At 38.0% G+C, this 26,895-nt stretch overlaps 1 protein-coding gene across 1 annotated transcript in view; it reads left to right on the top strand.

Moving 5' to 3' along the window:
• Nucleotides 1-215: 215 nt before the first annotated feature.
• UBR5 (ubiquitin protein ligase E3 component n-recognin 5) overlaps nt 216-26,895 on the top strand; it is a 94,621-nt gene continuing 67,941 nt past the window's right edge. Inside the window, exons 1-7 of the mRNA XM_063299562.1 lie at nt 216-519; nt 11,471-11,515; nt 12,811-12,892; nt 14,611-14,687; nt 15,450-15,569; nt 17,341-17,530; nt 20,011-20,170. Coding sequence (XP_063155632.1) covers nt 458-519; nt 11,471-11,515; nt 12,811-12,892; nt 14,611-14,687; nt 15,450-15,569; nt 17,341-17,530; nt 20,011-20,170 — 736 coding nt within the window. The 5' untranslated portion in view covers nt 216-457. The remainder of the gene's footprint in view (nt 520-11,470; nt 11,516-12,810; nt 12,893-14,610; nt 14,688-15,449; nt 15,570-17,340; nt 17,531-20,010; nt 20,171-26,895) is intronic.

Below are 26,895 nucleotides of genomic sequence, written 5' to 3'. Positions count from 1 at the left end.
CCCGCCCTCCCACCCCTTAAAACCATTACGTCTGACGTCAGCGCGCCGATCCCACTCCCCTCAGCCAGTCTTCGCTGGCTTTACAAGGATTTTGCCGGTTCGCTAGTGAGTGAGGACTTTCTATTTGCTGTTGCTTGGGTGACGTCCCACCTCCCACCTTCCTCTCTGTTCCCGGCGCAGCGCAGGGAGGGAGGGAAGCGAGGGGCAGCTTGGAAGTTAAGATGGCGGCTCGTGTGAGAGAGGGGTGCTGACCGAACCCTTTCCTGCCGTTCCTGCGCCCCGCGCTGCCCCGTCTTTCTCACTTCCCTCGTGCGGAGCGAAGGCTCCCGAGTGTGACCGCGACACCCTGAAGGAGACGCCAAGCTCCCCGTCGCCCGTCCTGCCTCCCGCCCCCCCTCCATTTCCTCCTTGTGCGCCCGGCCCCTGCCTGCCTCCCTCCAGGGAGCGGGAGCAAAACATGACATCGATCCACTTCGTAGTGCACCCGCTGCCGGGCACCGAGGACCAGCTCAATGACAGGTGAGGCGGGAGGGGAGGCTGGTCAATGCCCCCCGGGGGGAGGAGAGGAAGAAGAGGGAGGAGCCCCCGTGCGTGAGGGGAGGAGCCCCGGTATTTGGGTGGCGAGCGCGGCGGTCTGGAGGTGAAACGCCGGGAGGGAGCCCTGGAGGGGGGCCTTTCCCTGCGGACTCGGCTTTTAACCCTGCTTCGTTTCCTCTCCCGCCGAAAGCGTTGAGAGCGAGCGCCGCGTGGGTGTAGCTGCCCGAGCCGTCCTCCCGGAGACGTCGCTTCGTACGGCCGATGGGGAACGAAAAAGTTGCAGCGCTGGGCTTGCTTATTTGGGGCGCGCGCCCCGCTGAATCCAGCACGTCGAGGGGGTTGTGGCTGGGATCCAGCGGAAAGTCTAGCTGGTTTTGGTTTGGGGGAATCTGGGTAAGATGGGCTGGCCTGGGTCCTTTCAGATCCTCTTGCCGCTGCTAAATAGGTGGGCCGGGGCTCGGTGATTTCATGTTCTGTTCGGGTGTGGATGTGAGTACCCTCCTGTTGCCTTGGATATCGTGGTATGCATTTGTAGTCGGGTGCCGTAGGGCTCTTTGGCCATAATGGACCTTTTACTTCTTGCAGTGTTGCAGATGGGATCAAAAATGTGTAGAGTCAGGTCTTTCCTGACCTTGTTTAGAATGTCCTGGGATGCTTTTTGTCTTTGTGGTGTAATACTTAGTTTTCTGTAGTGCAGTTCCCAAAGGGTTATATTTAATATCATAATTTATGATTTAACTCTCTAGCTTTTGTTGTAATCGAATGTAGTTCAAGTCTGTATTGGTATCGTGCAGCGCTTTTCTTTGCCTGCTGACTTGTGATAGCATAGAAAAGGATACCTGCTATTTAAACTGGGATTATTTCAAGATGAATCCCCCACAACCCCATGACTGAAACAAAATGAAATGCGGAATGAGAAATATAGATCAGTGTGGGAATTGCATCTCATCCAAACTATAGTATGACTAACCATGGACTAGAAAGAGGGTCTACAGTTTAACATGTCTTGTTTGGGTGTGGTTTCTTCTTGAATGACCTACTGACACATTTTGCACTGCAGTGCTATTTACTGAGAAGATGAATACTTCAGGGATTGACTACAGCCTCAGTATTGCTTTGAGCTGGCATATTGTTTCTAACATAGACTTGTGGAGTAGTAGAGACAAGAGTTTGATAGTGTGAGGTAGTCACATGAGCTACCTTTATGCAGCTTCTTGATTCTAAAATTGTTCATACTTAAAAAGGACCCATTGGGTTCTGTGAGAATTTTTTCTTAACACATGGGAATTTGACTGCCATTCTAGGGTTCATTGTTTTTTTATGAGGTATAGTAGGTTAATGTAAAGGATTTTTTCAGTGTATTATACTTCTCTTATATCTTTGTAGTGTGCTCTTAAGACTTTTACAGGTATAGCTTTCTAAGCAGTATCTTGATATTCTTCTCTCCAGTTAAAGTATATTAATGTTTTAAAATAAGTTTACTATATTAAACATTTTATTTACATGATGACTTCTATGCCACTTCAGTCTCATTGAGTGGCTTACAAATTCAACAGTGCAACCAAAATAAAGCATTACATACCCTATAACAAACAATACGTCTCATAATCATACCCATTGTGCTTTCTCTCAACACCAGTATAACATTGTTATGTAGCTTTTTCAATGCTCAAAGGCACTAAGAAATAATCAGGTCTTAATAAGCTTCCTAAATATTTATTTATTCAATAAACCAGAAGTTAGCAAGCAATGTTTTATAGTACATGAATTCAGTCAATAACAGCACTCACACAGCATGCTTCACTGGGTCAGTGGTGGCCCCAATCAGTTCTGTGAAGCCAGAAACCTAAGCAATTCCTGGTTAAGGGGACATTTTATCCCTCTTATGCCCACAAATATTTGGATACCTTACCTTAATCTGATTTTCCATGTTCTCAGATGGGAAGATTAATATGAGATGAAGTCTCTATTATAGCATCTAATATAGTGACAGGAGCTAGAGAGATCCCACTCAAATGCCAGTACTTTGGACATAATGTCATTATTGTTTTTTCATTTCTCTCTTCACATCTACAAATCTTTTAAAATCTTTTAATCCTTAAGCAGCTGGTCAATGAACTTTGCTTTTAAACCAAGGCAGTTCTTGGTTTTCTGGATTGTGTATTGTTGGTCACTGGGTAAGTAACCTCGTACTGGTGTAGCTGACTGGGTTGTATAAATACAAAGAATATATAATAAAAGATACTTGCCATTGTAATATTAAAACATTGTAGGTTTTTCTGTTTTTTCAGGTGTGGTTGGTAATGACATATAGCAGATGCAGTAAAATACATTGTCATGATGTCACAAGAAATGACAAGTGATACAACACTTCATGGGAGGAGAGTATTCATTTAGTATGGGATACTTTGCAGCAACATCCTTGAGTTTTTCTGATTTTTAATTCTATTCATACTCCTAATATCTCTTGACACAGGCTTAGTTTGGATACATGGAGCCACAAATTAGTGAATTTGGTCTGGGTGATTAGTTTATAGATCAGTGAATCATGTGAACCTGGTAAATTGTATAAACTGTGGTATCACGTGAACATGAAAAGCTTCATGCTTAGCTTGTTCACAATATTCCGTTGACATTTAGAGAAAATGGATTAAATCCAGATTAATTGAGCTTAATTTCCACTGAATTTATTTATTTATTTATTTGTCAAATTTATCACTGCCCATCTCCCCCTCAAGGAGGGACTCTGGGCGATTTACAGTAAAAAAATAATTAACCACAATGTGATAAATACTATACGATAATATAATATATAATATAATATAATATGAATAGACTATAAAATATAATTATACTAAAATGTAATAAAATCCAGGTGGCAGAGTTCTCTCTCAATCTGTAAGCAAAACAGGGCAATTCTAGGGAGCTAGCCATCCCAAAGAGGAGCTGTTCTCCTTCCCGCTCAGGCATGATGAAAAAACCAGGTTTTTAAATTTTTGTGGAAGTCCAGGAGTGAGGGGGCTTGTCTCAGCTCCGGGGGGAGAATATTCCAAAGGGCAGGCACTGCTGCAGAGAAGGCATGCTTCCATGACCCCACCAGATGGAACTCTCTAACAGATGGGATCCATAGCATGCCCTCTCTGCATGCCCGAGTGGGACGGGTTGATGTGGGGGTGAGACGGTTCCTCAGGTAGCCTGACAGTGGAGTGTGGTTGCAGCGCCACGTTTTTCTGTTTTTGGTTTTGTTGTTTTTTGTTTTTATAGTTGTATATATTGTTTTTATTGTTGTGTTGTAAGCCGCCCAGACATTGGTTTTAAGATGGGCGGCTATATAAATGTTTTAAATAAATAAATAAAATGAATGTAGTCCACACTGAATGTTTCTGTTACTGTTTTGGAGGATTGCTGCTGCAATCCCCTTGAAATATATGGAGAGTGCAGTTGTTATTTTGGTATATGTCTCTTCCTCTCTCCTCATGAGTATCCCTTCTGAATGGGAAGAAGACTAAAGCAAAACATTTAATATAGCATGACAAACTGTAGTCTTGTGGATATGACGTTTTGGTTGAAGCAGAATAAAATAGCAATAATTAGCTTAGCTTTTGTAAGGAGCTTAATATGTATTATTGCTTGAAAAATAGTGAATTTCTGAAAAAGTTTTATGAAGTGAGAAATCTTGGTTCCGTCTTCCTTTTTGTCCTTTTAGGCTACCTTTTAGGCTATTGACATGCCAGGTGTGATGAACATGAGTAACTGAAATTGTACTCTTTTTCCCTAAATTTTACTAATCCCATGACAGCAGTAGGCAGGGTTGTTGCAGTTTCCTGATCCTCTCCCCATCCCCAGCCAGGATAGCCATTGGTGGGGGTTATGAGGGACATAATTGTCTACCACTGCCCTAAAACTAAAAGTTCTTTAAGTAAAAACCTAATTACCATTAAAGTAAACTAAATTAGCTGTTAAGGGTAGAGGTTTAAAACAAGGATTAAAAAAAAAGAAAATGTAACTCAATCTGTCTTAGTGGTAAAGCTGCTGAAAGACACACAGCAAAAGTGGGGAATTAAAAGATATAAGATAATAAAAAAGTTCTTGCACGGTGCTGAAAGCACCAAGTAGACTTTCTTAGGGGTGTTTCCCAACTGGAGCTACCATAGAACAGTCTGCTCCTGAGTGGCTAACTTGCTGAACTTTGGAACAGAACTTTGGAATTGCTCAAGGCCTGTGAAATTATAAAGTTATTCATCAGCATGCTCTAAATTCTTCTTGACTGTTGTGTTTCTTAACCTAGCTTTCATACAATAGGCTTTTAGAAACTTTAGACATTGTATTTATTAAAATTTATTGGCCTATTAAAATTCATACTGATAATGTGTATACTTCAAAAATCTGAATCATTTTTGAAGCTCATTACTGCTTCATTTCTTTTTCTCCCCATATCTTACGTTAAGTAGCTATGTGGGCAGTGGGAATATTTGAATGTTAAAAATAGGAGACTGCCTTGATAATGGTGTTTATCATACCAGAGTGCACTGGAAGTGAATAATAAAAAGAGCATTTCTTTTTGAATCTTCAATATAGCAATAGACAGCACGCCTTTTGTTTCATCAAGTCAGTGATTTTTTTTTCTTCATTGTGAATTGGTTGTACTTAAAAAAAAGTTCAAGGAATTAAAATATCTTAAATAATATAGGCATTTTCAAAATTAATAATATGTTCTTTTATGTTCTTTTATAAGACTGAGTGGTTAAGAAATACTGGGAGAGGCACTTAACAGGAATCCTGAAATACTATTTTGTCTTATGTAAAAAAAGCAGAATACTCATATTATTAAATGCTGTTTTTAAGGATCTTTTCTAAGTTCTTGATAATTTGGTTAGAAAAATTGCATTTTTCATGTGGCTATGATAAATGCCTCCCTGTAACATGTTACTTATTTGCTTTTGCACACTTTTATTCTAAAATTAATAAGCCTGTAAGGCTAAAATTTGAGCAGTTACTACTCAGATATTTTTCCAGGCAATTATTTTCAAGCAACAAATTTTTATTTATTTTTAATTTTATTTATTAGATTTTTATCACATTTTTATCACATTTTTATATTAGATTTATATCCAAATATTGATTTGGACTAGGTTAGATGTTCTTGTTCATAAAAGACCAAATAGATTTGATCCAGTCTATTGCAGCTCAGAAGTTCTTGCTTTCCGGTTTCTAACTTATATTCAGTTACTGTAATACACTAGGCTGCTGTGAGGTATTCAAAAATGTTTGTGTTTATTTCATATTCCCATTTAGCTTATCATCGGCTGAATCAAGGAATGTAAGCTGGGAGTTGCATTCCTTGACTGAGTGGCCTTGACAGCGGCCTGGCAGAAATTTGAGAGCAGCTCATGAACTTTGGTTAAATTTTGTTATTGCTGGTTCTTTCATAGTAGTTGCTTTACATTTTGTGATATATCTTAAGTCCAGGGAAAGCCTAAATGTGGTCTCCATTCTATTAACATTTGTTTCTTTATTTATTAGATGTTTGAACTGCTGCAACATAAAAACATAAAAAATGCAACAATATAAACTAATAGAATGAAACCATTATTATTAATTTAATTTAAAATTGTATCCCAGTTACAGTTAATATTTCAGTGGCTCTGCATTCATTAAAAACCCTCCAGAAGAGCTCTATTTTAATCAACTTCTGGAAGGTCAGCAGGGTTGGGCAAAGCAAACTTCCTCTGGAGGGCTGTTTCACAAAATGGCCACAACAGAGAATCATCTCCTCCTATACTTTTCCCCCCACAAGTTTTGTAGGTGGTTATAGGGGCCTGTCAGCAATTTTCCCCATACAGTTCATTGGTCAATTCTAGTTGAAGGATACCTTGCTGCCAAGTCATATAAGACTTTATAGATTAAAACCAGCACTTAAAATTGTGCCTAGAAACTTGTTGACAATCAATGCTGGGCTCCAAGGATGGGGGTCATGTGTACATGGCATCTGATACCACTTAGTGGATGGGCCATAGCATTTTGTACCAGTGGTGATTTCTGAATGGTCTTTAGAGATATGAATAAGAATCCTCTTAGAAATAGATTTGAACAGTATTGGTAGCTTGTTGATACCTTATTGCATTTGTAAATTGCTGATTGTGGCCCTGTTTAAGGTGAACCAGTCCCTCTTGGGGAGAGGAGAGCTAAAAAATACTTGTAGGGCCATTGTGAGGAATGTTCAAAGCATCCAGTGGATTATGTTGCTCAGATCCACACTGAGCTAGACTCCACCTGTGCAGGTACAGTGGAGTTGGTTCAAGCACAGCCTGTTGGTCTCGTGGGGTAAACCAGACAAGAATCACAACCAGATGAGCTAATTCTACTTTATTGTAAAGCTACATTGACAGAATCTTGCAAGTCTGAAAGTACAGTCCTCCCCCCATCTCCTTTACAGCCTGAGAAACTAGTGGAAGATCTCTTCTGAGCCTCTTGCCCCACCCCAATTGCAAACTATGCTGTCTATGATCTGACCGTTCCCTTGGCAATGTCTCTTGGCCCAGTCTCTCAAGGTCTTTCCCACATACTATCACATAGCCTCACCAAGTTATGTGGAAGGAGTTTGAGCCTGTAATTCCCATGGAAGTGGACAGGGTCCTCTGAGTTGTAAATGTGGCCACACTTGTATTAGATCCTTATCCCTCTTGTATGGTTAGGGCCTCCTGGGAGATGACATCTAGTTTGGCCCGATATCGTGCTGAATTTATCTGAGTGAGGGGGGTGGTCCTGCCTGTGTTTAAGAAGATGGTGGGCCATCCCCTCCTCAAGGAGCCATCACTGGACCAAGTAGTATTGGACAGTTTTTGTCCAGTTTCCAACCTTCCCATTTTGGGAAGGCTGTGGAGAAGGTGGTCAGACTGCAACTTCTGAGCACCCTTGGAAAAGTGGATTATCTGGACCCCTTTCAATCAGGCTTTAGATCTGGATACAGTACTAGACGGCATTGATTGTATTTGTTGATGACCTCTGGTGGGACCAGGATTTTATTTATTTATCAAATGTAGTCACCGCCCAACTCACTCAGAGAGCAACTGGATGGTGGTGCATCCATCATCCCTTCTTGATCTCTTGGTGGTTTTTGATCATGGTATTCTTCTGGACCAACTGAGTTTGGGAGTGGGGGCACAAGGTTGCAGTGGTTCTCCTCCTTTCTTTGGAGTTGCTTCCAATCAGTTTTTTGGGGAGGGAGAAGTGAGCCTAAGACCTTGCTTTGCAGGGTTCTGTAGAGCTCTACTGTCTCCCTTCTCCAGTTTAATATTTACATGAAGCCACTGGGTGAGATCATCTAGTTGCATGGGTGATACCTAGGATACCTGTGGTATCCGTATCTACCTCAGACCAACCAAATGGTGAAGGTTCTTCCACAGTGCCTTGCTCAGGGGACTCTGTGGGTCTGGATGGGGAGGAACAGGCTTAAACTAGTAAGACAGAATGGTTGTCAGTCTCAGGACTTCCAGATCTGGGGGCTTACCGTCTTTGTTTCTGAGTAGGGTAGCACTTCCCCAGATGGGGTCCTCTTACACTCTGGGCTCCTACTGAAAGAGCAGATAGCAGCCTTGGCTAGGAGGGCCACTGCAGATACCCATCTTGTGTGCCAATTGCACTCATTCCTAGATCAGGAAGTCTTATGGTCACTCATTTTTTTGTTGTCTTCCATCTGAATTATTGCAATGCACTCTATGGCTGCCCTTGAAGCTACAACTGGTCCAGAATGAAGTGTCAGTAGTTAAAGGGCGTGCCTTGGTAGGTCCATATAACACCTCTACTTTCAAGATGCACTGGTTCCCATTGGGCTTCTGGGTGCAATTCAAGGTGTTTGTTTTCTCCTATAAACCCCTTCATGGAACAGTGCCAAGTGATTTGCAGGATAGATTATTTTTGCCTGTCCAGTGAGATCGGACAGGGTGGGCATGCTCTGAGTCCCCTCTATCAAACAACGTCATCTGATGAGACCCAGGAAACATGCCTTCTGTGTCATGGCATCTGCCCTATGGAACAGCATCTCCCTTGAGATTCAGATGACGCTGACCCTGCTGTCTTTCATAAGGTGCTAGGACCTGGTTCTTCCCCTGGCCAGTGGACTAGGATAACCTGTCTGAGGATGCTTAGATTGTGTAGCCTATGAATCATCCTAGCGCGATGTGTTGTTTTAATTGTTTCTGATTATTTATGGTTGTTTGTAATTGATGGTTAGCTCCGCAGAGTCACATGGCAAGTGGGCAGTCATATAAATGGGATAAAATATAAGGACATAAATCCAGTATAAAGTGTAATCAAATTCCAATATCTCGTAAGTTTATTTTTTCCTCAGTTGAGGGGTGATATGCTTCTAGAGTACAATCTAATAGTCATTTTGGAAAATGCTTTTATTTAGATTGATTCAGAGGTCATAAAAATGTGTAAGCTTTTAAGAACTCAAAAGCTCTTCATCCAGCAAGATGATATAAAAGTAAACTGAAAGGGAGGAAGGGAGAGAGTGATTTGTATTAAGTCACGAATTCTGCATGGTAAACCTTAGAATAGAAAACAAAGTGAAAACAAAAATTAAGTTAAATCTGTGAATGTAAAAAGAGCTGTTGGAAGGAAGAAAGAAACAGGAACTGAAAATAACAAATTCATTTCCTTAGGTGAGAGACATAGGTTCTTTGGTAGGTGGAATGCAAAAGTCCTTAGCTTAGATTTTCACATCCTAATGGGGGTCCCCTCTGATAGCAGCTCTGCTGCTTCAGGGCAGTAGATCTTGTAGCCCAGGGAGCAGGATGATGAAAACTTTGGACAGAGATGTTCCACTTGGGGGAGTTTTTCAGCAACCTAGTCCTGCAGAGAGAGCTAGAAGCTGGCATTACCTTCAGCAGCCTCTCCCCCAGTGGATGCTACATTTACCTGTAGGACATTCGCGCAAAATGTATTTACTTCAACCCTAAGTAAATTTGCTCAAACATTTATATTTCTGATTTCAATTCTTTAGTTCTTTTTCCCCTTAAAAACTATAAACGTTTATACAATATATGTCTTGCTGGGTAATATATAGTATGTATGGAAAACATTCTTGCTTAAATGCGGTTAAGTTTCTGATGTGAATATATGCTGTTAATTTTGCCATTAGTGCATATTCTCCAAGTTTGAGTTCCCAGTCTGATATCTTTGGTAACATCTCTCTTTTCCAGTGTTGTACTAAATTTATCCTTGTGGCCACGAACATGTATCTTAGTAAATTGTGATATTTTTTTTTGTTAATATTTTTGGAAATTAAGCCTAGTAAGAATAATTGTGGTTTCACTTCAAATTTGATTTCAAAAATTCTCTGAGTAGTGCTGTGTATTTCTTTCTGATACTTTTGAGCTTCTTTACATCTCTACCACATAAGATAAAAATATTTTTAAAAAGTTTTATTTTTTTGAGTACCCGACTAAAGTGGTGGTTAAGTGGTGGTTAAGACTAGAAACTTGGAGATCTTGAGTTCTAGTCCTCCCCTAGTTACAGAAGTGGACTGGGTGAGTTTGGACCAGTCACACTATCTCAACCCAACCCATGAATTGGTACCGCTTCGGCGGGAAGGTAACGGCGTTCCGAGTCGTCATGCTGGCCACATGACCCGGAAGTGTCTATGACAACGCCGGCTCCAAGGCTTAGAAACGGAGATGAGCACCGCCCCCTAGAGTCGGATTCGACTGGACTTTACGTCAAGGGAAACCTTTACCTTTTTATAAATCTAATAATAAATTTAAAAGATTGTGTTGTAGAATGTAAGTGGAATAAATGATAAAAAGCATGAATTAACAAATGAAAATAAATGCATTGTATGTGAAATTGAAAAGAAGAAGGATGTAATAGATCTGAATGAAGGCGGTCTGATTTGTGGGGTGGAGTTGATGAATACATTAAGGAAAGTAAATGTGTAAGTTTAATTATGAATGAAATGGCTAAACTGTGTATCAGAAATAATGAATTGGTGACATGTAGGTTATAGGTGCATGTGAAAATTGGAATCCATTGGTGATAGTTGTGTGCTATGCTCCAGGGAATGGTGGTAATGGATATCAGAGATAAATTTGGGAAAATGTGGCCAATGCTCAGAATGAATGCAGTCTAGGGAAAAAAATCTTATGGTAAGTGACATGAATGGTTGGGTGGTAAGACGATACAAGTGTATAGAAAAGGTGATGGATCATTCACAAAGTTTGAGAATTGTGGCTTGGAAAGTATCTGTTCAGCAAAAGGTCTGTTTCTATTACATGGTTTAAGAATACATCAATTTATATGTGATCAAGGCAAAGGAATCAGTATAAATCTGAAAACATGTTTGATTTGATTGTTAATGATGAAATATAGGTAGTCCTTGACTTACGACCATTCGTTTAGTGACTGTTCGAAGTTATGACGGTGCTAAAAAAGTGACTTACAACTGGTCCTTGCACTTATGACCGTTGCAGTGCAAACGTGTGTGTGCACCCCACAGTCACATGATCACGATCCGGGCACTTGGCAAACCGGCTTGCACTTACAACAGTTGCAGCGTCCTGCAGTCATGTGATCGCCATTTATGATCTTCCCAGCTGGCTTCTGACAAGCAAGGTCAACAGGGAGGCCTGCAGGAGGTCAAAAATCATGGTCACATGATGTCTCACTTAATGAATGTGGCAAAAAAGGTTGAACAATAGGGGGATGCCTTGCTAAACGACCACACTGCTTAATTTTCTGGCTCCTCTTATGGTTGTACATTGAGGACTACCTGTATATAAATGTTACTTAATACATGTGATTTGTTCTGGCATTGTTACTAGGATTCCTGTTAAGCTACAGTTCTGCCTTACAAGGTTTCAGAAAGCACATTATAGTGACAAAAAATATCCTGATTGATATTTGCTAAAATATGCATTGTTTCCTCTTACAGGTTAAGAGAAGTTTCAGAAAAGCTCAACAAGTACAACTTAAATAGGTGAGGAATCTCAACTGTTGCAATTCTGAATTTGTAAATTTGTGTCTTAAAGATCTTCAAATTTATTTTTCTGCTCTGCTATCTAATTGGGTGGGCAGCTGGGGAATGAAGGAGAAGCAGGTGTGTGTGCCCATGTAGCTGTTTGTTTGCATTGAACTCTTCATTGGAATCCAAGTTGATTACAACCGGAACAGAAAGGTTTGGTTTGATTGGTTTGGATAGAACTAAAAATGGACTGCCATAATATGGCCTGTAGCCATTATGTCTCGAAATCTTTTTTGTTCTGTATATGGAAAAATCCCCAGATCTGTGATACTTGGAGTTCCTTTGTAACAAATGAAGTCAGACATTTGTAAAAAAAATAAGTATGACTGAACACAGGATGATAGTGATATCCCTTTATTTAAAAGTAGGTATTTACGTTATAGGGGACGCGGTGGCGCTGCGGGTTAAACCGCTGAGCTGTCGATCGGAAGGTCGGCGGTTCGAAACCGCGCGGCGGGGTGAGCTCCCGTTGTTAATCCCAGCTCCTGCTCACCTAGCAGTTCGAAAACATGCAAATGTGAGTAGATCAATAGGTACCGCTTCGGCGGGAAGGTAACAGCGTTCCGAGTCGTCATGCTGGCCACATGACCCGGAAGTGTCTATGACAACGCCGGCTCCAAGGCTTAGAAACGGAGATGAGCACCGCCCCCTAGAGTCGGATTCGACTGGACTTTACGTCAAGGGAAACCTTTACCTTTACCTATTTACGTTATAAAGTTGTTCATCTGAAAATATCTGATTAACTACTATATAAAGTTCCTTGTTTGCTTTGAAGTTTTTCTTTGTTTTTTTAAAATAATTTTTATTAAAAGAAGATTTTACAAAGATTTTAAAAACTACGGAAATATAGAAGAAGAAATAGAAAAAGATTATAAAAGAGGAAAAGAAAAAGTGAAGAATAACAACAAAGCAAGGAAAAGAAAATATCTGAAGAAGTGACTTCCAATCTTCTTTGCAGCAGTTACAAACATAGCAATTACCATCTCCACCCTCTCATACTGCATATCATAGCTCCCTTCTTCCCATAAACAAACCTTTTTAATCAATAAATCCCGAAATCAGCAGTTCATTTTTACCATTTTCAGCAAAAAGCCTATAAAGGTTTTCCAGATTCTTTGTTTTCTTAACAATTGAAAATAAATTTTGAGGTAGCAGTTCATGTTATGTCATAAACAACTTACAGTATTTTCTTTTATTTCCTAAAGCGAGAGTGTTTCACTTACGAGATTTTTTCTCCTTTTTTTTTTTAGCCATCCTCCTTTGAATGTATTGGAACAGGCAACAATTAAACAGTGTGTAGTAGGACCAAATCATGCTGCATTTCTTCTTGAGGTAAATTGCACGAATTGGGCTGCAATTAAAATATCCTGATCATATACACTGCGTGCACAATTATTAGGCAAGTTGTATTTTTGAGGATGAATTTCATTATTGAACAACTACAGTGCTCTCGGTTAATCCAAAATGTTAATAAACCTCAAACCTGAATATTTAAGAAAGTAAAAGTGAGGTTTTGTTTTTCTTAGGAGCATATCTATGTGTGCACAATTATTGGGCAACTATTAGTGTGCAGAATTATTATGCAACTAAATGAAAAACAAAAATTCCCCCATCTCACTCGTTTATTTTCATCTGTTAAAGTGAGAATAATAAACAACTCAAAATTTACAAATAAACATTTCTGACATTTCAAACAAAAAATCAGTGACCAATATAGCCACCCTTCTTTGCAATAACAGTCATAAGCCTTCCATTCATGGAGTCTGTCAGTTTCTTGATCTGTTGACGATCAACTCTTTGTGCAGCAGCAACCACAGCCTCCCAGACACTGTTCAGAGAGGTGTACTGTTTTCCTTCACTATAAATCTCCCGTTTGAGAAGGGCCCACAAGTTCTCAATAGGGTTTAGGTCAGGTGAGGAAGGGGGCCATGTCATTCTTCTTTCATCTTTGAGGCCTTTACTGGCTAGCCACGCAGTGGAGTACTTCGATGCATGCGATGGAGCATTGTCCTGCATAAACATCATGGTCTTGAAACATGCAGACTTTTTCCTGTACCACTGTTTGAAGAAAGTGTCTTCTAAAAACTGGCAGTAGGTTTGGGAGTTGATTTTGAGTCCATCTTCAACCCGAAAAGGTCCAACTAGCTCATCTTTAATAATACCAGCCCATACCAGTACCCTACCTCCACCTCCACCTTGCTGGCGTCTGAGTCGAAGTGGAGCTCTGTGCCCGTTACTGATCCAGCCACGGGCCCATCCATCTGGTCCGTCAAGAGTCACTCTCATCTCATCAGTCCATAAAACCTTTGAAAAATCTGTCTTCAGATATTTCTTGGCCCAGTCTTGCCGTTTCAACTTACGTGTCTTGTTCAGTGGTGGTTGAGTTTCAGCCTTCCTTACCTTGGCTGTGTCTCTGAGCACTGAACACCTTGTACTTCTGGGCACTCCAGGTAGGTTGCAGTTCTGGAATATGACAGCACTGGAGGATAATGGGTTCCTGGTACCTTCACGTTTGATTCTTCTCAAATCTTTGGCAGTTAATTTGCGTCTTTTTTTCTCAACACGTTTCTTGTGACCTTGTTGACTATTTGCAACAAAACGTTTGATGGTTCTGTGGTCACGCCCCAATATCTTAGCAATTTCAAGAGTGCTGCATCCCTCTGAAAGACTTCTTACAATTTTTGACTTTTCAGAGTCAGTTAAATCTCTTTTTTGGCCCATTTTGCCTGAGGAAAAGAAGCTGCCTAATAATTATGCACACCTTGATATAGGGTGTTGATCTCCTTAGGCCACACCCTCCCTCATTACACAAACACACATCACCTGATATGCTTATATCCAATAAGCATTCAGGTTTATACAGCTTGGAGGTGGAAAATAGGCATAAAAATGATGATATGGTCAAAATACTCACTTGCCTAATAATTGTGCACACAGTGTAGTTAAATTTAGTTTTCCAAGCTTAGACCAATTTAATAATTGCTAAAAGCGTTAATACTGCAAGTTAAGTATAGTGTTGCTTTAATAAACTCTTTCTTTCTCAAATTTAGGATGGTAGAGTCTGCAGAATTGGCTTTTTAGTTCAACCAGACAGGTTGGAATTGGGTAAACCTGATAACAGTGATGGGTAAGAACTACTTTTGTTGTGTTTTGTAACAGGTATCAAATATTTTAATCCACTTCGTTTTTTAAAGTTACTGGTTTGGATTGTTAACAAAACTGAAAATGAACATGAGAGATGGGAGAAAAATATTTCAACTATTTTGATGTACTCTTCAAATGATGGTTATACAGATGCTAGTCAAAAATTGGTTTTAATCTATTTGTATATTAAATAATAACAGCTGAATCTTAAATATTAAAAAGAATGTAGATGTTCTAACCAACACTGATGCTGAATTGAATAGTCTTAATTGAACTGAATTGAAATTATATTTTCATTTACAACATTAGCACTTGCCAGGATGTTTTCTGGATCCACATTTTTATCTGGCAGAACATAATTTTAAAAGGCTATAGAAGTATTACATTAGTTCAAGTCTGGGTTTAAGCAGGGGTTTGAACTTTGACTGTATTAATTTATAATCTGATTCATAGTAATTCATTTGAACACATACACAATAGTTTCACTACAAGTGTTAATATTAATTATTTTTGTAATAAAACATTTTCTCACAAAGTAACTGTATTGGCATGCTTTGCATGCTTTTTCTTTTTTCATGTTAGATTGTCATATCCTTTAGCTAAGTTTTGAAGATTCCCCAAGGGTGTTGCTTAAGCTGGTGTGTTACCAGACTAAGTCCCTGAGAATTTAAACCTGGGATTCCAGGGTTTGTTTTTAACCCATTTGGGATTGTATTGTGACTGATCTACCATCTTTTACTTTCAGTTCAAAGTTGAGCAGTGGCTCAGGGGCAGGAAGGACATCCAGGCCAGGCAGGACTAGTGATTCCCCATGGTTTCTGTCTGGTTCTGAAACTCTGGGCAGACTGGCAGGCAACACCCTTGGGTAAGTTTTGATAGGGTTGAGGCTGCAACCTGTTTGTATACCATACTTGGTTATGTGTGAATACGCATAACATCATCTCCATATGTATGAAGACCATTCAAATGCAGCGGTGGTTTAGCTAGTTTTTTTAAATGCTATTAAGCAAGATTTTATATTTTCTTCAATTAAACCTAGATTTTGAAGAAGTCTTTAATCTACTTTAATCATCAGACAAGATTGCTGTTATTATAGGTAGTTTAGATTTTTCTTCAATAGTGATAAGTATTTTAGGTGAATATAGTTTATTTAAAATGTCCTGCATATTTTTCCATGCAATACTAGTATTAAAAAATACACCTAGAAAACCGTATAGGAGAAATGTTTGAAGGTATGTTTTATTTTGTGTTCTAATTTATTGTTGCTTTTTCTTGTTGAATAAAGCTAGCATGATTTATAAATGATCCATGATAGCATTTCTAGTTAAAATTGAAACTTCATTTTGAAAATCATTTGAAACACTTATTTTTAACTTCTGTTGTTGTATTGCTCTAGAATAGTTCACTCAGTTTCAAGATAGTTGTTAATCTATTCTAGCAGCTGTTCATATGTTTTATCTTGCATGTGCTCTGCTAGTAAAAATAATTGAAAATGAGTTCTGGCTAACATCAATTTTTTTTACATTTTCACTAATAAACCATTTTAAAACAATCACTGATTTTCTAGAAAAAAATGAATATTCCTGAGACAATGTGTGATTTCTTAATATATGTGCCTAATGAGATATTTAATCTGCTAACAATTTAAGCATATGCTGTATTTAAAGTAAAGTTAGTGCTGCATCTGCATGTGAAAGTTTAAGCATATTGTCCTACACACACACATACACACGCACACACACGAATGTTGTATAGTGTTGCTTTGAACAATTTCTAGAACTGGTTGAAACAGAAGACACTCCCTGCTAAAGGGGGCCCTTGATGCTCAGAGCAGATATAGAGGATAAAAAAGGAAAAAGAGAATCTTTTTCCAGTAGTAGATACAGTTCTGCCACCAGAATTACTTTATTATGTATAATCCAAAGTAAATACCAAGAAGTGCCCATATTAACAAGTTATGAGTGAAATCTACCAGTCTACCAGCTGTACTAGGGGTGATTGGCAGTTTTGGGAAGTTAATCTTTCGAAGTGCACAGGTTGCAATTTGGAAGGCTAGCTTCTAGAACATTGCCACCTTATGCCTGGAATAGGAAATGGAACATGCTTTGAAGCATGTTTATTTATTTTCTTAGATTTCAAGGCCACCCAGCTCTAAAAAGACTCTGGGGGGCTTACAGTTTAAAAAGAATATGTAATATATTTTGTTTCTGGGGTGGTATGTTTTGTGCATACTGTACTTAATCTTAACCCAAGAGCCAGTTTGGTGTGGTGGTTAAGGCACTGAGCTAGAAACCAGGAGACATGCCATCTGGGTGACCGTGGGCCAGTCACTCTCTCTCAGCCCCAGGAAGGAGGCAATGGCAAACCACTTTTGAAAAACCTTGCCAAGAAAACTGCAGGGGCTTGTCCGGGCAATCTCTGAGAATCAGACGTGATTGATCAGATTAAAAAAAAATCTTAACAGAGACTGAAGTTTCAGAAGTGTTTCTAATCTTTTGCAAAATTGCAGAATTAACTCTAGTTAACAGATAGTATTGTGTGGATAGTATGTTGTAGACAGCAGTTCAGTTCAGAGACATGATAGCTTTAAAAATAATTCAGAAACATCCTCTGCTTTTAATTTTTTTTTTTTTCAGAAGTCGATGGAGCTCTGGTGTGGGAGGAAGTGGAGGAGGATCATCAGGTAGATCATCAGCTGGAGCTAGAGATTCGCGAAGGCAAACACGAGTTATTCGAACTGGACGTGATAGAGGATCTGGTCTGTTGGGTAGTCAGCCACAACCGGTGATTCCAGCATCTGTTATCCCAGAAGAACTCATTTCACAGGTATGAGTCTCCCTTATGATGAGTATTTTTATATTTTTATGGCAAAGAAATTGGTTGTGAGTATGATCGAGTAGTTTTTAAACTTTTTCTGCTATTTCATACACACTATTAAATCTCTGCCTGCCTTCCTGCCATTTTCCTTTAGCTTAATATACAATATATGCATACCAGCTGTTCTCCCTCAACCTGACCCCTTCTAATAGCACTGGGGCTGCAAGTTCAAGAGGTGATAGCTACTATGGATTGAAATATTTAAATCAATTTAGTTACTTGACAATTCCATTACAAATAAACAGCACCACTTAGAAGTCATTCTGTCCAAACAACTGTGTTTATTAGGTTAATTAAAACTTTAATAGATAATCTAAATTTAGATGTCTATGAACTACCATTTTCTAAAGAACATAAAATACACACTTTTGAAAAAGAAGCAATTTCCATTGACAGAGTTGGAAAGGATTTAAAAATAAGCTGGTTGCTGAGTATTTCTCAGGGTATGTTTACTAGTTTTGCTTGACAATAGCAGAACTTGGCACTCAGGCTTTTGAAAGTATTGTCTTACTGCAGAGATAATTATGAGGTTATCTATTCATTCTTGTGATGCTGTTGGAAATATTTCTTCAGATCTTACTGACTTCCTTGCTTGTATTTTTATTTTTTCTCCTCCAGAGCTATGCATTTTTCTTCTTCCTGTCTTTCTGTTTTCAAAATGGAACAATTCAGTATTATTATTGTCAGTATAATCTTCTGTTGATAAACTGAACATGCAAGTACATCTTGTAAATCAATTATTTTACATATAGATGTAGGGAATATAGGTTATCAGTAGTCACTAGAACTCATATTGATGAGGATACATATGTCTTTCCTTGTCTCTGAAGTAAAAGCATTTATAAAATATTAAAACAGAACATTTCCTTGTAATGTTGTATCCATGCTGTTGGAGGTGATGTGGAGGTAAACTAATTATGTTGGCTTTGCAGAAGGGATAGGAATCCACTAGCTCACATTACTGTCTATTTTGACTCCTCTTATAGAACTTGAATGCATCCTTTATCTTCTTTCCAAAAGCTTGTTGATTTTCAGCAGCCAGCATCCTTACCTCGTAGCTGTAATTCATCTTGAAAAGGATTCTCAACTTGCCATGAAAATTAACTTCTGCAAAAGTTGGCAGTATAACATGTAGAAAAGTCTTAAACAGTAAAGAGTAGAGAGAATAAATAGAAGTTGAATTGCAGATGGTAATAGAAAAGGCAATGATCATTTTTAAAATTACACGAGAATAGGATATGCTTAAAAGTGCAAAAGGCTACACTGAAAAACAAACAAAAACTGATGAAAGATTGATATGTTGATGAAAGTAATTTCATACCCAACAATTTGTTGAAACAAGCCATGTTGTTTTGCAGCCAAATAGATCCTTTGTGAGATCTAAGCCTTATCCCAAACCATTGGGCATGTTTCATGTTATAGATCTAAGGACCTGCAGTTGATTCTGATGTATAACTGCAGCCCTTCTCCTTTTCCAGTGAGAGGGAGAGGGGTGGGATTCAGGAAGATGGGAAGTGAGAAGTTTTGTTGTCCCTACAGAGTCTGGCTGTTAAGTCTTGAAAACAACAAATAATAATTGTAGAAGCGCATTTTCCTCAGTAGCCTGGGATTCCGGCTCAGTGCTTGTAAAACTCTGGAAGAACTGGAACCTGTGAGATAAAATTGGCAGGAAAAATACAGGTAGATGTGTAAGGAGTCCTTTATTTCTTTTCAGTACTACTTTATGCAGTATGTGTAGTTTTATATCTGCTCCCATTCTCTGACCATTTTACCTTTTTGTTTGCTGTGTGTTTACAAGTTAATGATTTCTAGCTTTGATGTGCCTGATGTAATTAATGCAGCTAAACTATTTTCTCAAACTATGGTGCCTATTAAAATAGAAATCCTTTATTCCTTTAATTCATCTAGTGTTGGGTTTATACTAACACTGTGCATTTCAAACTGCTTGGACCTGGTAACCCTAGTAAAACTGAAAATGAAGCATGAGATAAAAATGAAAAACCGTAGCATTTGTTTAAAAGGGGAAGGGTGATTTTCTGTTCTGGTGGCCTGTCCAGATTCTAGACGAAAAGGAGTAGAGGAATTTCTACATCTGAATATTCTCCATCCCCATGCTTGTGGCAGCATAACTACATCACTGGGTAGAACTCAATCATCTGGAGGAATAACCACACCTAGATATGTTGGAATTTAGGTAGAAGGGGTAGGGACAGGTGGAACTCTCAGGAAGGGCTCTGGCAGATTTATGCTCCTCCTTGCCACAGTTCACATGCACTTTCTATTGCACAATTTTACTTGCACTGATTACTAGTACTTTTTAACCTATTTATAGTATTCAGGTTAATGTCTTGGGAAGATTTTGTTTTTGTAAATCAGAACCCCCTTGAGAATCATTATTCAGCTTAATGTGTGCATTCTGTTTTGCATAGGCGCAAGTTGTTTTACAAGGAAAATCTAGAAGTGTAATTATCAGAGAACTTCAACGAACAAATCTTGATGTTAATCTTGCGGTGAACAACTTGCTGAGTCGTGATGATGAGGATGGTGATGATGGTGATGATACAGCAAGCGAATCTTACCTTCCTGGAGGTTTGTGTGGGAAATGTTTTCTTATTCCTTCTCAAAAAATCATTTTAAGCTCTTGTAAGAGTTCAATAGGTTTTCATTCTGCAGTACTTATAAATAATTAGCATTATCTTTTCTTCTAAAAAATGATTGGTGTTTTGGAAGGAAGAAAAAAAAAGAATAGGTAAGGCAAAATCAGGCCAGCTTTTTATTACTTTTACTATTGGAATCAATATGTAAAATATGAGGGTTGGAAGGAATAATAGGATCTTGTAGTCCAGCATACTGCCCAGTGCAGGAAGATGCCACACAGAATCATGGAATGTAAGGGACCCTGGAGATCATCTGTGTCATTGTTCTTCAGTTTTCTGATTTGAAATTCTGCATTATATGGAAGATTGTACGTACTTTGGGCATCTTAACTGATCCAATTAAAGTATAATTTGAAAGGTTTCTGTTAAGCAATTCATAGTGCAACAAGTTTCTGATGTTTCAAGATAGAAAAGGTCAAGAGATAGCTGAAGTAGACTAACTGTTCAAAAACATGTAACTGTTGTGTAGATGAATTAATGTTTGGGAGTAAGGTAACACTGAGATGTAATAAACCCACAATTAAGGTTTCTTTTTGTGCCACATATTACTGTATGACTTAGAAATAAATACTCTAACAAAGCACACTGCACACAAAAGGGTCTTTGTATCCTGTTTGTTTCTTCAAAGTTACTTTCTAAAGCAGACACCTTGTTGAACAAAAAACTTATACTGGAAAGCTCTAAAGCAAGAAGGCTGCAAGGCAGTTGTACGTTACTTTTGATAACCAGAGAATTATCATAATGTTTATATTTTGAGAATGAATCTATTGCTGATTAAGTATTGTGGTTGCTTGGAAAGGAGCAGAATAGGAATTGCTAAGTGTAAGAAATGCCTGGGGAAGAAATTAATGTGGTGACTGTTAAACAAAGGCCTATTTCTGTAGCGTAATAGTTAGCCATATAAGACTTGCCTTGATATTCCCATTAATTAAATAAAAATAAAAAATATGCATCTAAATGTATGAATTGCCATTGTAATATTTAGAGCATATTCTACTACTGATTTTTTAAGTAGTAGTTTTCTAGTTGATCAATATATTACTTTTGAACAATTTTAATATATTAATTTTACCTACTTCTGGCTTTTCTAGAAGACAGATAATCCATTTCTTATGTTTCCATCTCTATGTTTCCTGAAATGGCCCTTTCCTTAGTTTATTAATGTCATTATAATATGGAGTTTAGCTTCCAAATCCATGCATTCCATAGATGGCTTATTGATACTGTTAATAAGCTATATATTCCCCACCTTTTTAATCAGCTAAAATGCTTGCAATTGATTCACGGTACCCTTAGCTCATCCGGTGACAAACAAAAGGAGAGAGATTACTTTAAATCTATTGTAATTATGATCTCTTCCAAATGTAAAGTTGTTGAGGTTTTTTTTTTTACTGTCTTTAAGGCCAGTTAGAGTTTGATGTGTATGGTGGCTTGCAGTTGAGCAAGTAGATTGGTAGAACAAATCTTAATTTAAGGTAATTATTGTTTCAAATGCTAGAAATACATAATTTAATGCTTTTGTCGCAGACATGATTTATTTATGAAATTTTATATACTGCTGGTTTTAAAAAGGAAAGTATTAAAAAAGCACTCCATTGCGAAATATGCTTACATTGGCAGTGGTATTTTTCTTTTCAGTCTGTTTGTGTTAATTTTAAAAAAGGAAAAAAAATCGGGGTATTTTTATAAGGTCACCTCACATATCCTGCTAAGCTATAAGTGCATAAAATTAGAAGATTGGAATAAAAATGCTTATATAGATAAATAAGACTGCTGTAGTGCTAAACACGTTCTTGAATACCTGCTGACAGTGTCTGCAAACAGAGGTGGGAAAAGAAACATCTTTGTCTTGTTACTCAGCAATAGCATGACATGTTAACACTGGATTCTGGTTTTGGGAGAAACCAGAGAATGAAACTATTAACAAACTAATAGCAACCCATACCTTCCTTCTGCAGCTTCTTTCTTGTCGAGGAAAGTCAAGTTCTACACTTGCATATTACACTAGCCAAGTCACAGACAGTTTGATGGAGATGCTCACTCACAGATGAATCTGCAGCTCAGTCAGCCTAAAGGCTTAATATAGTGCAAGATGATGTCAGCGGAGATGATGATAATTAAATTTATACCCTAACTTTCTGCTTATATATGACACCTTATAATAATAAAACAAAATACAAACTTTAAAATGGAACCTAAGAATCAGTATAGTCAGAATCTGAAATTAAAATCCCTTTTATAGTTAAAAGCTTTCCTACTGTAAAGTAATTTCCAAAGTTGCGTCAATGTGAGAAAATATTCATGTGAAATAGCTATAAAATTTATGAAATAAATTGCTCTTTCAAAAGCAAATGTTAAAAGCCTTGCTGGTTGATTGACTGCTGAGGTTCTCCTGGTTCTCATAAGCACTTCCACAATTCTGCTTCATGGTTATGCCAATCTGTAATTTTGCTTGGCTTATACAAAACTGTTGCATTCTTATTGCAGTACTCAGTAGCAAATGTGAATTCCATCTGAGGCATTGTAGTAATTTAAGAAGGAAGTTTGGTGTAGCGGGATCTATATTACTATCATTTTAAAAAATGCTGCTAAATTCTAAGGTAGTAGTACTATTTGACTGTTGAATGCTTGCATTTGCACCCCCAGTGGGGGCCAATATTTATAGGCAATGTAAGACTAAACTAGCATGTAGCACTTACACAGTATTGTTATAATTTTATTCCTGCTGTATTGACCAATTCAATGTTCTTTTCAAGAACATATTATACTTATAGACTATACTGTCACTCTATTTGTTTCCAATACGGCTTTCAAAATCATACCACTTCAGCAATGATGGAGAGATATTAATAAGAATTTTATCAGAAGAGCATATGTTAAATGATGCATAAGACAGAGATAGGAGGCTTATTTTCTGTATTCTACAGTACTTTTTTCTTTAGTTCTAGCTAAGTAGAATTCAGAGGAAATACGTCTCAGATATGTCATGAAGAAAGATTTCATTTCAGAATGCTTTATTAGATTTAGAATTGCTTCTTGTTACAGATCTGGGAGAGAAAATTTTCTTAGTTCTGAGTCCCTTTGCCAATGACTCTCCCCTTCAGCCCAAATGTAATAATAATGATAATCATCATCATCATCTGAAATCCTTAAAACACAGGGATAGCTGATCAGCTATGCCGTCATGTATTTTAATTAGCTTTAAAAAAAAAAATGGTAATGCCACATATAATGCCCTTTGGGGGGAGATGGGCGGTGGCTTGAATGAATGAATGAATGAATGAATGAATGAATGAATTTTGGAAGAAGAAAAATTGAGGGCAACAGTCATCCAGAGAATTCCAAGTAAAACTGTGAACTCATTCTAAGTTAGATAATTGTATATTTCTTATTTAGCAGGGTCTTGGTCTTCTGAGCATGGACAGAATTTGCTGTAAAGAGAGAATCTTGGTCTCAGTTTGATGCTATAAGGAAGACTAATAATGTCTCACATTTTTATAGTGACTGAGATCAGAGAAAGGTAACCTTTCAGAGACTATTGTTGTTTTGTCCAGTAGGACAATAATTTCATTTTTTGAGTTCTGAGGGCTTGTTAGAAAATGAGAAAATTAAACAAAATTAAACAATTAAGAAAATTTAAGAAAATTAAACAAAAAAACCAGAACACATTCTCTCCAGCAGCCAACACCCAGATAAGCAGGGATTAACACCAGTTACACAATCAAGGAGAAAACAATAACCCAATCAAGGAACTACCAAGGAGAAAACCACACCCCCACCAACACTGGCAGGGCAAGCTACTGTATAAAAACAGGGAGAAAACCCCACACTCACCAGCACTGATGATGTTACCTGGTTGGGTAATGAAACGTCTGCAAGCGAAACAAACAAACAAGCTCAGAGAGCACCAAGACTCCACAGTTCAACCCTGAGCTATATATATTCTCTTCAGTTGAAATGAAAAAATTATCTAGTGACTGAAACTGCATTCTTAACAATCCTGTACTAGCTAGATGATAAATCTAGCTAGTTCTGTCTGAACAAGCTATTATACTGAAGAGCTTAAATTTTGGATGGATGTAAGGAAAGAATATTTATGACTTATTCAGGTTCTTGGTGAGAGGCCAATTTGCCAGCCATTCGAGAGAGCTGTATAAGAATACATGTGTGTTAAAGCTGTGTAAGAATCACTATTAGATCACTATTTAGTTCTCAACATAAATTTGTATAGGATTGCAACAAGAGATACCTTTTTATAATGGCAGAGTGAAATTTCTTGCCCAGAAATGTTAAGATTACAAAGGAAAGCAGTAAAGAGCTTATTTTGTTAAATAAATAAATAAATAAATAAATAAATAGTTTTATTTGTTAAATTGGAATAAACATTTTCAGATTTTAGTAAATAAATATAGATTATATGAATGATAGGTTGCTTTGATTAATGCTAATAATTTGAATTGTATTTGCTTATTTAAATGAGTTATATGCTGCCTACCTTCTTAATGGCCCTGGGCATTAAGACACAGTAAATATACAGCATACATTAAAACAATATTAAAAACTCATTAATGTATTAAGATGTCTAAGTACTTTTTAGACACCTCCCTAAAATGTAATAAGGAGAGGGTGTGCTTCAATCTGAATGTCAGATCCATCATACGGGTCTGCCATGGATAAAACAAATTGATTGCTATTGTCAAGTGGGTGTGGTGAGACCTGCAAGAAGTGACCCGCTGATATTTGTGACGGAATGCCTAAAAGGCAGAGGAGGCAGCAAGACAGTTAAGGGAGGAAACAAGGCCATTAGAGAAAAGTTTCTTGAATCCAGGGAAATGGGGAAGTGTGAGAAAGAGACTAGGAGTAACTCTGCCTTAATTACACTGTGTATAAATTGTGTGAGAGAATCACTTTGTTTAGCTTTTAAGATTCCCTTATGTTAGCCTACTAGCAATAAAATCTTTTCAGAAATCCACAGGATACTTGTTTCCTGAGCTTGCCAGACTTGAAGAGTCTGACATGACCAAAGAAGGCACACATGGCCCTATGGAAATAGGCATTCTAACCTGTGTACCCCAAAGGCAACTAGCAAACAGTAAAACTATTACAGTGTTGGAGTAATGTGGAAACATAAATAGGTAGCCTTTAGCATATTTGGCTCTATAGTCCAGGCCAGCTGAAATTTCTGTAGCATCTTAAGAGTTCTACAAAGAGTGCACTGCGGTAGCCTAGCCTGGAGCTTACCAGCGCACAAGTCATCAAAACTAGGCTTTTCTCCTTCAGGATTTATCAGCTGAAGTTGATGAAAAACCTTCTTGCCACAGTTGTTACATGACTGCCCAGCATCAGTGCTGGATTTAGAAGGATCCCTGTGCTGAAAACCTGTTTCTTAAAGGGGGAGTACAGGCCCACCAAGAACAGGTTACAATTTGGATCCTGAAACCAGCCCAGAGAATCAATAACAACACCATCTTGTCTGAGTTACCTTATTCTACCATATCCAATGCTTTACAACTTGGGGATACACAACAGCTCTGGAGATGTCTAGCACTGAGTTCACAAGAAAGAATTATAAATTATAATTTATCAATATCATCAACATTATTGATGACAGACAGCTTTTTGACATTTAGTGGATTGCCTTTCTGCATACCTGTAAAAGTAAAGGCTCCAAGTCACGTTCGATTCCTGGTGACTGCATGGATACGTCCATATAATAGTCTTGGCAACAATGCAGATTGGTTTGTCATTGCTGCCTTCTGGGATTTTTCCACCCCAACTTCTTAGTTAGCTTACAACCCTTAATACTTCCTGGTGGTCACTCATTCAGGTAACTAAATCTGATCCTGCTTTGTGTTTTGAGATCATCCGACAGAAATTGACTGATTTTTTTTTACATCAACCCATTTGGATGGTCTAACAGAGGAAGGGAGTTGAGATGATAGGATTACTGTATTGCTGTAGTATTTTTTTCTGCAGTTTCAAAATCAGCCTCTGAGCATGAATGTATATGAAAATGAATAGCTGTGAAATACTTTGGTTAGTTACTCTTATGTAAAGAGTTTATGAATCATAACCAGTACCTGGTCTGAGATGCTCCAACATGATACACTGAGCATTGTAAATAGTTACTGGAAAGCATTTGGGGGGGCGGGGGGGGCAAGAGCCAATACTTCTTGGATGATCAGTAGAAAGGGGGGTGATGTGTTATTCCATACTCAACTTTTCTCAGACCGGGAGCTTAAATTAGGGAAGAGGAAACTAAGTGCTGGAGATTATCCCAATTTTTAAATTTAATTCATGTGTGGGAAAATTTTCAATCAAATGCCTGATGGTTGGAGCAGCTTCTTTTGTGAAACTTCATGCACCTCTAACCTGTTTTTAAAAACTGATTGATTCTTTCAGGATTATATAACTAATGTGATACGGAAAAATAGCTAAGATTCATTTAAAAGCAAATCTTTCCACTCTTAATTGTTAATTGTAGTTTGTAACTCAGAAATGTAATACATTTCCTAGAGGATGTCATAGGCGGAGAAGTGGAGAGTTACTGATACTGAGGTATTGATCCATTGTGATGTAATTCTTGGATGGACGCTGAAAGGATTGCATAAACCAGTGTTTTCTTAAAATAGGAAAATAGGGCATGGGTTCCTGGGA

This window comes from Candoia aspera, chromosome 3, assembly GCF_035149785.1.
Source record: "Candoia aspera isolate rCanAsp1 chromosome 3, rCanAsp1.hap2, whole genome shotgun sequence".
Taxonomy (NCBI): Eukaryota; Metazoa; Chordata; class Lepidosauria; order Squamata; family Boidae; genus Candoia; species Candoia aspera.
Note: the sequence above shows the minus strand (reverse complement) of the source record. Positions and strands in the feature narration are given on the sequence as shown.